The 18,037-nt window shown below is 44.2% G+C and overlaps 1 protein-coding gene across 3 annotated transcripts in view; it reads left to right on the forward strand.

Moving 5' to 3' along the window:
- lrp4 (low density lipoprotein receptor-related protein 4) overlaps positions 1-18,037 on the forward strand; it is a 242,510-nt gene that overhangs the window by 136,237 nt on the left and 88,236 nt on the right. For all 3 annotated transcript variants that reach the window (XM_046346503.1, XM_046346501.1, XM_046346502.1), the window contains exon 3: positions 17,248-17,364. In XM_046346503.1, the coding sequence (XP_046202459.1) occupies positions 17,248-17,364 (117 nt within the window). The remainder of the gene's footprint in view (positions 1-17,247; positions 17,365-18,037) is intronic.

The raw sequence follows: 18,037 nt of genomic DNA on the forward strand, positions 1-18,037 counted from the left end.
GTACATTGATCGTTACAACACTGCCAATAATATAGCATTTGAAATGTCTATATGCTTTGTGAGTGTAATGTTTACTGATTGTTTATTTCCCTTTTGCCAAACCAAATAGAATAGACAAACAATATAAACATATGCTTCCCATGCCAATAAAGCCCTTTGAATTGAATTGAATTGAATTGAGAGAGACGGTTATCAAGAAGGAGAGTGAGAGAGGGCTTGTATGTGTGAGACAGAGAAAGTGAGATGGGCAGTTTCAGAAAGCGAGACAGAGTTTTTTTTAGGAAGAGAGAGAGCAAGTCGGAGGCAAAGAGACCATCCCTGCAGGTATTCTGACATTCCTGAGGTGAGCCAGCCACCTGAGATTACCTATAAACCTCTACCTCTAAATACACAAAGTCAATTATGTTCTCGCCGTACGTAAAATAGGTCTAGGTAAAGTAGTTACGATGTGATTGAAAAGACACATTTTTCTTCACAGACAGTATATTGGTCCCATTAGGGGTACTTGATGTAGCTCTGTTCCAGCAAAGGAGAGCCCATTAACTTTGCTCCTCCAAGCCACCAAAAACCTACCACATTCATATCATAAAACGTCCCCCTCTTCCTTAGGAGAGGGTCGGAGAGGGAGAAAAAGAGACTCTTGTACACACCTTTCCTTTTTATCTACAGTATTTCTCTCTCGCTGCCACTCACACACACCATAAACCAAGTGGCCCGTGTGTTTGCACATGTCTGCGCATAGTGGTGATGGGAATGGCAGGTGTGTGGGAACACTGGTTGGAATGTGAGTTTGAATCCTGTGGCTCTGCCAGGAATCGCCTTGAGAAAGGCAAAGTCAGAGTGTGTGGCTTACACTCTGACACCCTGGGAGAGATGGTGAAGTTGAAGCACGTTCTGCTTCTTAGACCTTGGAGAGAGATGAGCAAAAGCGGATTTGTGTGTGCATGTGCCTGTGCGCGCTTGGAATGCAGTGGGATGAGAGGAGCTGAGCAGGCATCGAAGCATTAGGAGGAGACTTCATCAACTCCCAACTAATCCATCTGATACCACAACCAAGACATGCTGTGTGTGTGTGTGCGTGTGTGTGTGTTAGATTTCTCAAATGTGTGTGTGCAGTAATGTAGTGGTAAAAAATAGGTGGGAGAGTAAAGCAACACTTTCAATGCTTATTTCTGCAAACGTACACGCAAAATATGAACATTGCATAAGCGCAGTTTGTGTGGATTTACTCTCCACTACAACATTGTTTGTGTGTGATTGCTCATGTTTGTGTGAGCACAAATGTTTTTTATTCCTTATGGCGACGTGGTTCTTTGTTTAACTTATGCTTGTGGGTGCCCTGCCTACATACGTGTGTATTTACACTGCGCTCTCTGTCGCCCAATTCAGTTGAATTATTTGAAGTTGTTATATTGAAAACTTTGAAAAGGGGAATTCAGTGTTCGGTGCTAGCTCAAAGACTGTGCTAGAGTGCTAATACAAAATAATCTCATGGTAGAAGTTGCCCCTAAACACAGCCCTTGGATGAGATTTCCCGACACCCTATCCTAACCGTATCCACTAATAAAGGCTAAAAAAGTTTTGTCCCTGTATCAGTGGTTCGGGCAAGTTCTCCAAACTCTTGTTAAGACACTAACACACAGCTCTTCACTGAACTGTGACTGAACTGTTTCATTCTCCACATCACTGATTCAACTCACTGTAATTGACACTACCACCACTGCACAGATGTGACCACTATCCATCCTATCATTCTGGAGAGAGAAGGGATTGTTCTGGGTAGAGGAGGGAGAAGGGGATTGTTGACTAAATACTTGGGATGCATCGATATGACATTTTTGGCCGATACCGATATATATTTTTTCCTTTCCATTGTAAATAGAATTTGTTCTTAACTGACTTGCCTAGTTAAATAAAGGTTAGTCAGTCGTCAATGACCTTGGACCACAGAAGGTATTTACACTGGTCTAAAGTGGAGGAGTCCTACCTTCACATCACATCCATTGGCTGTGCTATGCATGCATTGAATCTGCTCCTCAAGGAATTCATGGCACTGAAAACAATGGATACAATCTACAAGAGAGCCAAGGAAATGGTTAGGTATGTGAAGGGTCATCAAGTTATAGCAGCAATCTACCTCAGGCAGAGTTACAAAGAAAAAGCCAAATCTCAGACTGGCCAATAAAATAAAAATATTAAGATGGGCAAAAGAACACAGGCACTGGACAGAGGAACTCTGCCTAGAAGGCCAGCATCCCGGAGTCACCTCTTCACTATTGACGTTGAGACTGGTGTTTTGCTGGTACTATTTAATGAAGCTGCCAGTTGAGGACTTGTGAGGTGTCTGTTTCTCAAACTAGACACTCTAATGTACTTGTCCTCTTGCTCCGTTGTACACCGGGGCCTCCCACCCCTCTTTATTTTCTGGTTAGAGGCAGTTTGTGCTGTTCTGTGAAGGGAGTCATACACGGCATTGTACGAAATCTTCAGTTTCTTGACAATTTCTTGCATGGAATAGCCTTCATTTCTCAGAACAAGAACAGACTGATGAGTTTCAGATGAAATGTATTTGTTTCTGGCCATTTTGAGCCTGTAATCGAACCCACAAATGCTAATGCTCCAGATACTCAAATAGTCTAAAGAAGGCCAGTTTTATTGCTTCTTTAATCAGAACAGCAGTTTTCAGCTTTGCTAACATAATTGCAAAAGAGTTTTCTAATTATCAATTCGACTTTTAAAATTATAAACTTGCATTAGCTAACACAATGTGCCATTGGAACACAAGAGTGATGGTTGCTGATAATGGGCCTCTGTACGCCTATGTAGATATTCCATAAAAAGTCCACCGTTTCCAGCTACAATAATCATTTACACCATTAACAATGTCTACACAGTATTTCTGATCAATTTGATGTTATTTTAATGGACAAAAAAATTGATTTTCTTTCAAAAACAAGGACATTTCTAAGTCACCCTATGCTTTTGAACGGTAGTGTATCTCATCTGGTGGAAGGGAATTTGTGGATCTGAGGCGCTTTCGCCTGTTGCCTCCATCATCCTCCAAATCCCACCAACATCAGAGCGCAACTCTTCCTTGTTTGAGAACACACACACACAAAAGCATACAACACAGAGTTACACATGGAATAAACAAAACATACAGTCAATAATACAGTAGAACAAAAGAAAACAAAAGTCTATATACAGTGAGTGCAAATGAGGTAAGTTAAGGAAATAAATAGGCCATTGTGGCAAAGTAATTACAATATAGCAATTAAACACTGGAATGGTAGATTGGCAGAAGATTAATGTGCAGGTAGAGATACTGGGGTGCAAAGGAGCAAAATAAATAAATAAATAAATATCAGTATGGGGATGAGGTAGGTGGATAGAGGAGCTGTTAACAGATAGGCTAAGTACAGTTGCAATGATCTGTAAATTGCTCTGACAGCTGGTGCTTAAAGCTAGTGAGGGAGATGTGAGTCTCCAGCTTCAGAGATTTTTGCAATTCGTTCCAGTCATGGGCAGCAGAGAACTGGAAGGAAAGACGACCAGAGGAATTGGCTTTGGGGGTGACCAGTGAGATATATCTGCTGGAGCGCGTGCTACGAGTGGGTGCTGCTATGGTGACCAGTGAGCTGAGATAAGGCGGGGCTTTACCTAGCAGAGACTTGTAGATAACCTTCAGCCAGTGGGTTTGGCGACGAGTATGAAGCGAGGGCCAACCAATGAGAGCGTACAGGTCCCAATGGTGAGTAGTGTATGGGGCTTTGGTGACAAAACGGATGGCACTGTGATAGACTGCATCCAGTTTGTTGAGTAGAGTATTGGAGGCTATTTTATAAATGACATTACCGAAGTCGAGGATCGGTAGGATGGTCAGTTTTACGAGGGGATGTTTGGCAGCATGAGTGAAGGATGCTTTGTTGCGATATAGGAAGCCGATTCTAGATTTAATTTTGGTTTGGAGATGCTTAATGTGGGTCTGGAAGGAGAGTTTACAGTCTAACCAGACACCCAGGTATTTGTAGTTGTCCACGTATTCTAAGTCAGAGCCGTCTAGAGTAGTGATGCTGGATGGACGAGCATGTGCGGGCAGCGATCGATTGAAAAGAATGCATTTAGTTTTACTTGCGTTTAAGAGCAGTTGGAGGTCACGGAAGGAGAGTTGCATGGCATTGAAGCTCGTCTGGAGGTTAGTTAACACAGTGTCCAAGGAGGGGCCAGAAAGTATACAGAATGGTGTCGTCTGCGTAGAGGTGGATCAGAGAATCACCAGCAGCAAGAGCAACATCATTGATGTATACAGAAAAGAGAGTCGCCCGAGGATTGAACCCTGTGGCATACCCATAGAGACTGTCAGAGGTCCAGACAACAGGCCCTCCGATTTGACACACTGAACTCTATCAGAGAAGTAGTTGGTAAACCAGGCGAGGCAATCATTTGAGAAACCAAGGCTGTCGAGTCTGCCAATAAGAATGTTGTGATTGACAGAGTCGAAAGCCTTGGCCAGGTCGATGAATACGGCTGTACAGTAATGTCTCTCATCGATGGTGGTTATGATGTCGTTTAGAACCTTGAGCGTGTCTGAGGTGCACCCATGACCAGCTCTGAAACCAGATTGCATAGCGGAGAAGGTATGGTGGGATTCGAAATGGTCAGTAATCTGTTTGTTAACTTGGCTTTCGAAGACCTTAGAAAGACAGGGTAGGATAGATATAGGTCTGTAGCAATTTGGGTCTAGAGTGTCACCCCCTTTGAAGAGGGGGATGACCGCGGCAGCTTTCCAATCTTTGGGAATCTCAGACGATACGAAAGAGAGGTTGAACAGGCTAGTAATAAGGGTTTCAACAATTTCGGCAGACAATTTTAGAAAGAGAGGGTCCAGATTGTCTATCCCGGCTGATTTGTAGGGGTCCAGATTTTGCAGCTCTTTCAGAACATCGGCTATCTGGATTTGGGTAAAGGAGAAATGGTGGGAGCTTTGGCGGGTTGCTGTGGAGGGTGCCGGGCAGTTGACCGGGGTAGGGGTAGCCATGTGGAAAGCATGGCCAGCCGTAGAGAAATGCTTATTGAAATTCTCAATTATTGTAGATTTATCGGTGGTGACAATGTTTCCTTGCCCTCAGAGCAGTGAGCAGCTGGGAGGAGGTGCTTTTATTCTCCATGGACTTTACAGTGTCCCAGAACTTTTTTGAGTTAGCACTACAGGATGCACATTTCTGTTTGAAAAAACTTTCCTTAGCTTTTCTAACTGCCTGTGTATATTGGTTCCTAACTTCCCTGAAAAGTTGCCTATCACGGGGGCTATTCGATGCTAATGCATGGTCAAGGGCAGACAGGTCTGGCGTGAACCAAGGACTATATCTATTCCTAGTTCTACATTTTTTGAGAGGGGCATGCTTATTTAAGATGGTGAGGAATGCACTTTTAAAGAATAGCCAGGCATCATCTACTGACGGGATGTGGTCAATGTCATTCCAGGATACCCCGGCCAGGTCGATTAGAAAGGCCTGTTCGCAGAAGTGTTTTAGGGAGCGTTTGACAGTGATGAGGGGTGGTCGTTTGGTCGCAGACCCATTACGGATGCAGGCAATGAGAAAGTGATCGCTGAGATCTTGATTGAAAACAGCAGAGGTGTATTTGGAGGGCAAATTAGTTAGGATGACATCTATGAGGGTGCCCATGTTTACTGATTTGGTGTTGTACCTGGTATGTTCATTGATAATTTGTGTGAGATTGAGGGCATCAAGCTTAGTTTGTAGGATGGCCGGGGTGTTAACTATGTCCCAGTTTAGGACACTTAGTAGCACGAGCTCAGAAGATAGATGGGGGGCAATCAGTTCACATATAGTATCGAGGGCACAGCTGGGGGCAGAGGGAGGACTATAGCAAGCGGCAACAGTGAGAGACTTGTTTCTGGAAAGGTGCATTTTTAGAAGTAGAAGCTCAAATGGTTTGGGTACAGACTTAGAAAGTAATACAGAACTCTGCAGGTTATCTTTGCAGTAGATTGCAACACTGCCCCCTTTGGCAGTTCTATCTTGGCAGAAAACGTTATAGTTAGCCATGGAGATTTCAGAGTTTTTGGTGGTTTTCCTAAGCCAGGATTCAGACACGGCTAAGACATCTGGGTTGGCAGAGTGTGCTAAAGCAGTGAGTAAAACAAACTTAGGGAGTATGCTTCTAATGTTAACATGCATGAAACCAAGTCAACATGGTTGGTTAAGGCATATTGAGCAGGGCTAGAGGCTCTACAGTGAAATAAGACAGTAATCACTAACCAGGACAGTAATGGACAAGGCATATTGATATTAGAGAGAGACATGCATAGACAAGTGAACATATGGGTCCAGTGAGTGGTTGGGCTGGCTGGGAACACAGCGATTCAGACAGTTAGCAGGCTAACACGCTAACAGTTAGTAGGCCGGAGCTAAACAAGGTAGCAACAGTAGACAAGGGCAAGTTAGCAGTTTGCAGGCCGGGTTAGCAAGTAAGCAGTTAGCAAGGGCTAACAGTTAGCAGACCGGGCAGGCAAGCTAACATTTAGCAGACCAGGGCCCGGCAGTTTAGCAGTTAGCAGTTAGCAGACCGGGTTAGCAAGGAAGTAGATAGCAGGGGCTAGAAAGTTAGCCTTTGGGGGGGGGGGGGGGGGGGGCTTTGCTGTGACGTTGATAGACCAGTCGTGGAATTAGTAGGGTTCCGTGTAGCTCTAGGTAGCTAGCAGGCCGATATTGTAGCCCGGGAGTATGCTTCGGTGGTAGCACAGGAGCCCTGGCCGGGCTAGCTTCAAGCTAAATTGGTGCTTGCTCGGGGATGGAAACGCTAGCCAGGAGTAGTCATCCGGGATTTAGGTTAGCTAGTTGTGAAGATCCAGATGAAAATGATCAGTTTGCGGTAGGAATCCGGGGATAAAAATAACAGGTCCGTTATGCTCTGGTTAGAGTCACTTGGTTCGAACTGGCGAGAGATTTCTGAGCTGAAGGTTAGCTGATGACCGCTGGCAATGGTTTGCAGACTGATATCTGGTAGTTAGCTGGCTAGCTTCAGTTGAGGGATTCCAGATCCGAAGTAAATGTAAATACTTAGGAAAAAAAAGAAGATCGACGCCACATTGGGTGAGGCGGGTTGCAGGAGAGTATTTAGTTGATGAGGTTTAGCAAAATATTTTAAAGGATATGCGACAAAAAATATGTAAAACGATATATACAAGGGACACGACAGGACAAGGACGTCTGACTGCTACGCCATCTTGGATTCTTGGATGTATGTTGAAAACGTTTCTTTTGGGAGATGCGATGGATCATTCAATATTCCCTTTCTTTTGTTGTTCAGTAAAATCATCCCTTGTGAAGAGTCAACTCATATAATTAAAGTTAAATTCATAACTAAATTGTTTTTTATATTTCTATCATTTGCAATTATGTCTTATGATACAGTAAATGTTTATTTTTCTGTCTCCATAGGACATGGTAAATATGTCCAATGCAAAAAACATCTACATTTAAATTATATTAATATTAATTTGCATATATTTCCATTAATTCCCAGATGTTCCCGTTAATTCCCAAGGAAAGTTTCCACCTCTGAATATTCCCCAAAATGTGCAACCCTACACACTCCACACTGACCAAAAAGTTATTTTGTTGGCATTTACCCATTACCAGTAAAGCATAATCAAAACCTATTTCTTTCCCTTACATTCTGTGCTATTTTGATCATTTGTTCAGTCATTTAATTCTCAACTAGGATTTCATCATACTTGTCAAGCCGAGAAGTTTCAGCTCTGTCTGTGGCCTCTTCTGTCGTGGGTCCTCTTCCTCGGTGCGCACTGTCACTCTGTCCGTTTCATCTTGTCCAGCTGTGTGTGTAACATTTCACGTCAACTCTGTTTCTTGTCTGCATCGAAGTAGCGGTCCTTGTACCTATCATCGAGCATGGTGGCAACACAGTAAAGAGGCTCAGAGAGAATGCCACCGAATCGCTTGTTCACAGCCTCGAGGACTTTTGTACGTTTAACCCCACGGTCTGTGTTGGCAGTTTTGTTGAGCAGGCGTTTCAATGCCATGACAGAGGGTATCACGTCTGCTGCAGACGCAGTAGATGAGCTTATTTCTCGAGTCCGTTGTTCAAATAAAATAAAATGTATTTGTCACATGCAGATGTTAACGCGAGTGTAGCGAAATGCTTGTGCTTCTAGTTCCGACAATGCAGTAATAACCAACGAGTAATCTAACTAACAATTCCAAAACTACTACCTTATACACACAAGTGTAAGGGATAAAGAAAATGTACATAAAGATATATGAATGAGTGATGGTACAGAGCGGCATAGGCAAGATACAGTAGATGGTATTGAGTGCAGTATATACATATGAGATGAGTATGTAAACAAAGTGGCATAGTTAAAGTGGCTAGTGATACATGTATTACATAAAGATGCAGTAGATGATATAGAGTACAGTATATACGTATACATATGAGATGAATAATGTAGGGTATGTAAACATTAGCATTGTTTAAAGTGGCTAGTGATATATTTTACATCAATTCCCATCAATTCCCATTATTAAAGTGGCTGGAGTTGAGTCAGTGTGTTGGCAGCAGCCACTCAGTGTTAGTGGTGGCTGTTTAACAGATAAAAGCTGTTTTTCAGTCTCTCGGTCCCAGCTTTGATGCACCTGTACGGACCTCGCCTTCTGGATGATAGCGGGGTGAACAGGCAGTGGCTCGGGTGGTTGTTGTCCTTGATGATCTTTATTTCCTTCCTGTGACATCGGGTGGTGTAGGTGTCCTGGAGGGCAGGTAGTTTGCCCCCGGTGATGCGTTGTGCAGACCTCACTACCCTCTTGAGAGCCTTACGGTTATGGGCGGAGCAGTTGCCGTACCAGGCGGTGATACAGCCCGACAGGATGCTCTCGATTGTGCATCTGTAGAAGTTTGTGAGTGCTTTTGGTGACAAGCCAAATTTCTTCAGCCTCCTGAGGTTGAAGAGGCTCTGTTGCGCCTTCTTCACGATGCTGTCTGTGTGGGTGGACCAAGTTTGTGAGTGCTTTTGGTGACAAGCCGAATTTCTTCAGCCTCCTGAGGTTGAAGAGGCTCTGTTGCGCCTTCTTCACGATGCTGTCTGTGTGGGTGGACCAATTCAGTTTGTCTGTGATGTGTACGCCGAGGAACTTAAAACTTACTACCCTCTCCACAACTGTCCCATCGATGTGGAAAGGGGGGCGTTCCCTCTGCTGTTTCGTGAAGTTCACAATCATCTCCTTAGTTTTGTTGACGTTGAGTGTGAGGTTATTATCCTGACACCACACTCCGAGGGTCCTCACCTCCTCCCTGTAGGCCGTCTCGTCGTTGTTGGCCCATCAGGAAGTCCAGTACCCAGTTGCACAGGGCGGCGTCGAGACCCAGGGTCTCGAGCTTGATGACGAGTTTGGAGGGTACTATGGTGTTAAATGCTGAGCTGTAGTCGATGAACAGCATTCTCACATAGTTATTCCTCTTGTCCAGATGGGTTAGGGCAGTGTGCAGTGTGGTTGAGATTGCATCGTCTGTGGACCTATTTGGGCGGTAAGCCAATTGGAGTGGGTCTAGGGTGTCAGGTAGGGTGGAGGTGATATGGTCCTTGACTAGTCTCTCAAAGCACTTCATGATGACGGAAGTGAGTGCTACGGGGCGGTAGTCGTTTAGCTCAGTTACCTTAGCTTTCTTGGGAACAGGAACAATGGTGGCCCTCTTGAAGCATGTGGGAACAACAGACTGGGATAGGGATTGATTGAATATGTCCATAAACACACCAGCCATCTGGTCTGCGCATGCTCTGAGGGCGCGGCTGGGGATGCCGTCTGGACCTGCAGCCTTGCAAGGGTTGACACGTTTAAATGTTTTCCTCACGTCGTCTGCAGTGAAGGAGAGTCCGCATGTTTTAGTTGCGGGCCATGTCAGTGGCACTGTATTGTCCTCAAAGCGGGCAAATAAGTTATTTAGTCTGCCTGGGAGCAAGACATCCTGGTCCGTGACTGGGCTGGTTTTCCTTTTGTAATCCATGATTGACTGTAGACCCTGCCACATACCTCTCGTGTCTGAGCCGTTGAATTGTGATGCTATTTTGTCTCTATACTGACGCTTAGCTTGTTTGATTGCCTTGTGGACGGAATAGCTACACTGTTTGTATTCAGTCATGTTTCCGGTCACCTTGCCCTGATTAAAAGCAGTGGTTCGCTCTTTCAGTTTCACGCGAATGCTGCCATCAATCCACGGTTTCTGGTTTGGGAATGTTTTAACCTCTTAGTCCGCCCCATCCCGGATCCGGGATCGTGACTACAACCTCAAGCTCATTACCATAACGCAAAATTAGCGATTTCTGAAAATTGCAAATTAAATGAAATAAATATGCCTATCCTCAAGCTTATCCTTTTCTTAACAATCCTGTCGTCTCAGATTTTCAAAATATGCTTTAGAACCAGAGAAAATCAATAATTTGTGTAAGAGTGGTGATAGCTAGCTTAGCATTTAGCGTTAGCATTTAGCACGCAACATTCACAAAAACCAGCAAAGGGATCAAATAAAATAATTTACCTTTGAAGAACTTCAGATGTTTCAATGAGGAGACTCTCAGTTACATAGCAGATGTCCAGTTTTTCCTGAAAGATGCTTGTGTAGGACACAACGTTCCGTTTTGTTACTATGCATTTGGCTACCGAAACTAACCGAAAATTCAGTCACCTAAACGTCAAACTTTTTTCCGAATTAACTCCATAATATCGACTGAAACATGGAAAACGTTGTTTGAATCAATCCTCAAGGTGTTTTGTCATATATCTCTTCATTGAAATCCCTTCCCTGGAAGCGTGCATTCTTCTCTGATTCGGATGGAAAAATACTGGTACCTGACTTTTGCGCACCAATTTCCACGCAGACACCGTGCGGGACACTTGGTAATTGTAGGCTCTTATGGTCAATCTTCCAATGATATGCCTACAAATACGTCACAATGCTGCAGACACCTGGGGGAAACGATAGGAAGTGTCCGTTCATTCCTGTCGCATTCACAGCCATATAAGGAGATCATGGAAAACGTGCCTCCAGAAATCCTGTTGATTTCCTGGTCACTCAAACATCTTGGTTTTGCCTGTAGATTCTGTTCTATGGCACTCACAGTGAAAATCTTTACAGTTCTGGAAACGTCAGAGTGTCTTCTTTCCAAAACTATCAATTCCAAGCATAGTCGAGCATCTTTTCGTGACAAAATATTGCGCTTAAAACGGGCATGTCTTTTTATCCAAAAATGAAATACTGCCCCTAGAGTCTTAACAGGTTAATCGTTGCTATGGGAACGACATCTTCAACGCACGTTCTAATGAACTCGCTCACCGAATCAGCGTATTCGTCAATGTTGTTGTTTGACGCAATACGAAACATATCCCAGTCCACGTGATGGAAGCAGTCTTGGAGCGTGGAATCAGATTGGTCGGACCAGCGTTGAACAGACCTCAGCGCGGGAGCTTCTTGTTTTAGCTTCTGTCTGTAGGCAGGGAGCAACAAAATGGAGTCGTGGTCAGCTTTTCCGAAAGGAGGGCGGGGGAGGGCCTTATATGCGTCACGGAAGTTAGAATAGCAATGATCCAAGGTTTTACCAGCCCTGGTTGCGCAATCGATATGCTGATACAATTTAGGGAGTCTTGTTTTCAGATTAGCCTTGTTAAAATCCCCAGCTACAATGAATGCAGCCTCATGATATGTGGATTCCAGTTTGCAAAGAGTCAAATAAAGTTTGTTCAGAGCCATCGATGTGTCTGCTTGGGGGGGAATATATACGGCTGTGATTATAATCAAAGAGAATTCCCTTGGTAGATAATGCGGTCAACATTTGATTGTGAGGAATTCTAAATCAGCTGAACAGAATGACTTGAGTTCCTGTATGTTGTTGTGACCACACCACGTCTCGTTAACCATAAAGCATACGCCCCCACCCCTCTTCTTACCAGAAAGATGTTTGTTTCTGTCGGCGCGATGCGTGGAGAAACCAGCTTGCTGCACCGACTCTGATAGCATCTCTTGAGTGAGCCATGTTTCCGTGAAGCAAAGAATGTTACAGTCTCTGATGTCCTTCTGGAATGCTACCCTTGCTCGGATTTCATCAACCTTGTTGTCAAGAGACTGGACGTTGGCGAGAAGTATGCTAGGGAGTGGTGCGCGATGTGCCCGTCTCCGGAGTCTGACCAGAAGACCGCTTCGTTTCCCTTTTTTACGAAGTCGTTGTTTTGGGTCGCCGGCTAGGATCCATTCCGTTGTCCTGGGTGAAAGGCAGGACACAGGATCCGCTTCGGGAAAGTCATATTCTTGGTCGTACTGATGGTGAGTTGACGCTGCTCTTATATTCAGTAGTTCTTCTCGACTGTATGTAATGAAACCTAAGATGACCTGGGGTACCAATGTAAGAAATAACACGTAAAAAAACAAAAACTGCATAGTTTCCTAGGAACGCGAAGCGAGGCGGCCATCTCTTTCGGAGTGTGTTCATGTTCATGTTTCCATCTCTTTAGCTATCATACTCTAATTCCACTGATTTCAAAACTTGATCTTCCAGAGAGTGGAGAGCAACACTTAGCTATGCAGCTCCACTACACTATATATATACATATATACACTGCTCAAAAAATAAAGGGAACACTAAAATAACACATCCTACATCTGAATGAATGAAATATTCTTATTAAATACTTTTTTCTTTACATAGTCAAATGTGCTGACAACAAAATCACAAAAATGATCAATGGAAATCAAAATTATCAACGCATGGAGGGTCTGGATTTGGAGTCTTAAATGAGTCACACTCAAAATTAAAGTGGAAAACCACACTACAGGCTGATCCAACTTTGATGTAATGTCCTTAAAACAAGTCAAAATGAGGCTCAGTAGTGTGTGTGGCCTCCATGTGCCTGTATGACCTCCCTACAACGCCTGGGCATGCTCCTGATGAGGTGAAGGATGGTCTCCTGAGGGATCTCCTCCCAGACCTGGACTAAAGCATCCACCAACTCCTGGACAGTCTGTAGTGCAACGTGGCATTGGTGGATGGAGTGAGACATGATGACCCAGATGTGCTCAATTGGATTCAGGTCTGGGGAACGGGCGGGCCAGTCCATAGCATCAATGCCTTCCTCTTGCAGGAACTGCTGACACACTCCAGCCACATGAGGTCTAGCATTGTCTTGCATTAGGAGGAACCCAGGGCCAACCGCACCAGCATATGGTCTCACAAGGGGTCTGGGGATCTCATCTCGGTACCTAATGGCAGTCAGGCTACCTCTGGCGAGCACATGGAGGGCTGTGCGGCACCCCAAAGAAATGCCACCCCACACCATGACTGACCCAACACCATGGGTCATGCTGGAGGATGTTGCATGCAGCAGAACGTTCTCCACGGCATCTCTAGACTGTCACATGTGCTCAGTGTGAACCTGCTTTCATCTGTGAAGAGCACAGGGCGCCAGTGCCGAATTTGCCAATCTTGGTGTTCTCTGGCAAATGAAAAACGTCCTGCACGGTGTTGGGCTATAAGCACAACCCCCACCTGTGGATGTCGGGCCCTCATACCACCCTCACGGAGTCTGTTTCTGATCGTGTGAGCAGAGACATGCACATTTGTGGTCTGCTGGAGGTCACTTTGCAGGGCAATGGCAGTGCTCCTCCTTGCACAAATGTGGAGGTAGCGGTCCTGCTGCTAGGTTGTTGCCAGCAACAACCTCCTCCACGTCTCCTGATGTACTGGCCTGTCTCCTGGTAGCGCCTCCATGCTCTGGACACTACGCTGACAGACACAGCAAACCTTCTTGCCACAGCTCGCATTGATGTGCCATCCTGGATGAGCTGCACTACCTGAGCCACTTGTGTGAGCTGTAGACTCCGTCTCATGCTACCACTAGAGTGCAAGCACCGCCAGCATTCAAAAGTGACCTAAACACCAGCCAGGAAGCACAGGAACTGAGAAGTGGTCTGTGGTCCCCACCTGCAGAACCACTCCTTTATTGTGGGTGTCTTGCTAATTGCCTATAATTTCCACCTGTTGTCTATTCCATTTGCACTACAGCATGTGAAATGTATTGTCAATCAGTGTTGCTTCCTAAGTGGACAGTTCGATTTCACAGAAGTGTGCTTGACTTGGAGTTACATTGTGTTGTTTAAGTGTTCCCTTTATTTTTTTGAGCAGTGTATATTTAAAAAGCTGCGTTCGACATCATTACCAACACAGACTGACCAGCTCAAATAGACGGAAGCCTTCTATATGGCAGACCAATCCTCTCTCCTCTCTCGGCATGTCCAGCCCATTCATTATCTCAGCCAATCATGGCTAGTGGGAAGGTTGCTGGCTTTTTCTGTGGCTTAACCAACGAGGCTTGTAATTTAAGAGTTGTATTCGTATTTACAGATGGCGTACACGTGTGTTATTAACCTGTTAGTCCTACCCACACGGTATTCGGTAGCGTAATCATAGCCTCAAGCTCATTACCATAACGCAACGTTAGCTATTTCTAAAAATCGCAAATGAAATGAAATAAATATGCCTATCCTCAAGCTTATCCTTTTCTTAACAATCCTGTCGTCTCAGATTTTCAAAATATGCTTTAGAACCAGAGAAAATCAATAATTTGTGTAAGAGTGGTGATAGCTAGCTTAGCATTTAGCGTTAGCATTTAGCACGCAACATATTCACAAAAACCAGCAAAGGGATCAAATAAAATAATTTACCTTTGAAGAACTTCAGATGTTTCAATGAGGAGACTCTCAGTTACATAGCAGATGTCCAGTTTTTCCTGAAAGATGCTTGTGTAGGACACAACGTTCCGTTTTGTTACTATGCATTTGGCTACCGAAACTAACCGAAAATTCAGTCACCTACACGTCAAACTTTTTTCCGAATTAACTCCATAATATCGACTGAAACATGGAAAACGTTGTTTGAATCCATCCTCAAGGTGTTTTGTCATATATCTCTTCATTGAAATGCCATTCCTGGAAGCCTGCATTGTTCTCAGATTCGGATGGAAAAATACTGGTACCTGACTTTTGCGCACCAATTTCCACGCAGACACCGTGCGGGACCCCTGGTAAATGTAGTCTCTTATGGTCAATCTTCCAATGATATGCCTACAAATACGTCACAATGCTGCAGACACCTTGGGGAAACGATAGGAAGTGTCCGTTCATTCCTGTCGCATTCACAGCCATATAAGGCGATCATGGAAAACGTGCCATCAGAAATCCTGTTGATTTCCTGGTCGCTCAAACATCTTGGTTTTGCCTGTAGGTTTTGTTCTAAGGCACTCACAGTGAAAATCTTTGCAGTTCTGGAAACGTCAGAGTGTCTTCTTTCCAAAACTATCAATTCCAAGCATAGTCCAGCATCTTTTTGTGACAAAATATTGCGCTAAAAACGGGCACGTCTTTTTATCCAAAAATGAAATACTGCCCCTAGAGTCTTAACCGGTTAAGCCACTTGAAAGTTCACTTGTTTGAAAAGGCATTTCTGCCAAAAAAATGCATTTTGCAACAAACAAAACATGTTTTACATTCACACAGCTCTCCTGTGAAGCTGCAGGTTTTGTGACCAGTTTTTGTTTGTTATGTTGTCATAGTTGTGTCCAGGCGGGGACATGTGGGGTAGGGAATGTTATCCCCTCCAGGTAGGTTTTTGTTCCCCTGTGTGCTGAGGGTTCTTGTCCAGTTCTGGCATTTATGTCGCCACAGCTTTGTACATGTCCCTTCTCCACCCCCTCTAGGATAGAGAAGCTGTCATCGTTAAAGTATGGCGATTCTATTGGGGGGATGTAGGTAGCACACATGAGGACATTTTTGTCGAGATAATTTCCTTATTCATTTCTCGCCAGATGTAAAATGTTCCTGTTTTAACTAATTTAATAGAGTTGGTTAGGTCTGTTCTATACCACGTTAGCATACCCACTGTCTCTACCCTGTTTCGCACCTGGTAGTTTGGTGGATGGGACTACCAGCTCTTAACTTAGAGGGCAACCAGTGGGTCCGTCTCCTTTATACCATGTTTCTTGTAGGATGACAATGTCTGTATTTCCAATTTCTCTCTCTCTCTCTCTCTCTCTCTCTCTTTCTTGCTTGCTTTCTTTCTCTTTTTCTCTCTATGTTAATAATACAGGACTATATGGGTCAGTGGGGTTTTCTTCACCCAGTTACTCCACAATGCCTCTGACACACACACACACACACACACACACACACACATTATTCATTCTTACTTCACTCAGTCAGTTCAGACTTCATAGCTGGCTGCCGCATGGGCTGCTTTAATCAGTGAAGTCATGCATTTTTCATGTAGTCCATGTTGGACGGTCAATATTTCATACTTCATATCAACAGGCATGTACGTGTGTGTGTTTGTGTGTATATATTAGTGGCCGGAAGACCTACAAGAAAGATAACTCTTCTGCTTCTTCCTCCTCCTCCTCTTCCTCCCCCTCTCCTTGGTAATTTCATTATCTGTTGATGACAAAGAGCCAGTCATTCTGCGATGGGGACAGCAGACTCAGCGGATATGCAGTTAGTGAGGAATGCACTGAGCACTGGACTCAGGGAATGGACACATAGAATAGGATATGGAGGATAATAAATAACCAACCTCCCCTCCATCCAGTGTATTTCCCTGCCATCACCTTGTCTTTGCTTATTTCCTATACTTTCTGTTCTCATTCTGTCTCTGTCTTTGTTGGGGCATGGATTCTACACTGTGTCATGGGCGTTCCACAGGGATGCTGGCCCATGTTGACTCCAATGCTTCCCACCGTTGTACAAAGTTGGCTGGATGTCCTTTTGTGCAGAGGACCATTCCTTATACATACAGAAAACTGTTGAGCGTGAAAAACCCAGCAGTGTTGCAGTTCTTGACACATGCCGGTGTGCCTGCCTTTTGTCTTGCCCTTTCTCCCTCTGACTGGCACACATACACAATCCACGTCTCAATTGTCTCAATGCTTAAAAATCCTTCTTTAACCTGTCTCCATCCCTCCATTCATCTATACTGATTGAAGTGGATTTAACAAGTAACATCAATAAGGGATCCTAGAATTCACCTGGATTCACCTGGACAGTCTATGTCATTTGTATACTCTGTGTATTGGCTGTGACCATAGGGCCATGTTCGGTATCATGCATTTGTGTGTGTGTATGCTCGTGCTTTGCTTCGGCTGTGTTAATGGCTGGTGTTTTCCTCTGTAGTGCTGCCCACCTGCTCTCCACTGGACTTCCACTGTGACAATGGGAAGTGTATCCGCCGCTCCTGGGTGTGTGACGGGGACAACGACTGTGAGGATGACTCCGACGAACAGGACTGTCGTAAGTCTCACACACACACAAACGCACAATTTCTTTAGGCCGTCATTGAAAATAACAATTTGTTCTTAACTGACTGGCCTAGTTAAATGAAGGTTAAATAAAACAATTCTACATGCATCCAGTCCTGACCTCAGAAATCTTTCTCCTACCATGTGAGTGCAGGGAGATATCTGGGGTGAGATACGTATAAGACACACCTGATGCACGCTTACATATTTGTACTCCGGGAAGGATATGTGTCAACATGCTGACATATCTAAGCCTTTATACTTGGGCATGGACGAATCCACATACTTTCAGAAATGTCTTATACCTGTAGTCATTACCTGATCAATTTATTTATTTATTTTTACCTTTATTTAACTAGTCAGGTCAGTTAAGAACAAATTCTTATTTTCAACGCCGGCCTAGGAACAGTGGGTTTAACTGCCTTGTTCAGTGGTAGAACGACAGATTTTTACCTTGTCAGCTCGGGGATTCGATCTTGCAACCTTTCAGTTACTAGTCCAACACTAACCACTAGGCTACCTGCCACCCCGGCAGGTATCTGTATAATAAAACATTTATAAAAATCAATAGTTATCCGTACATGATATGTAATCTAGTATGTCTGATAAAAGGGACCGCCCTGTTTGTTATAGACGATGGATATGATGGGTCAAAATTTGGTCGT

The sequence above is a fragment of the Oncorhynchus gorbuscha genome, linkage group LG04 (assembly GCF_021184085.1).
Source record: "Oncorhynchus gorbuscha isolate QuinsamMale2020 ecotype Even-year linkage group LG04, OgorEven_v1.0, whole genome shotgun sequence".
NCBI classification, from domain to species: domain Eukaryota; kingdom Metazoa; phylum Chordata; class Actinopteri; order Salmoniformes; family Salmonidae; genus Oncorhynchus; species Oncorhynchus gorbuscha.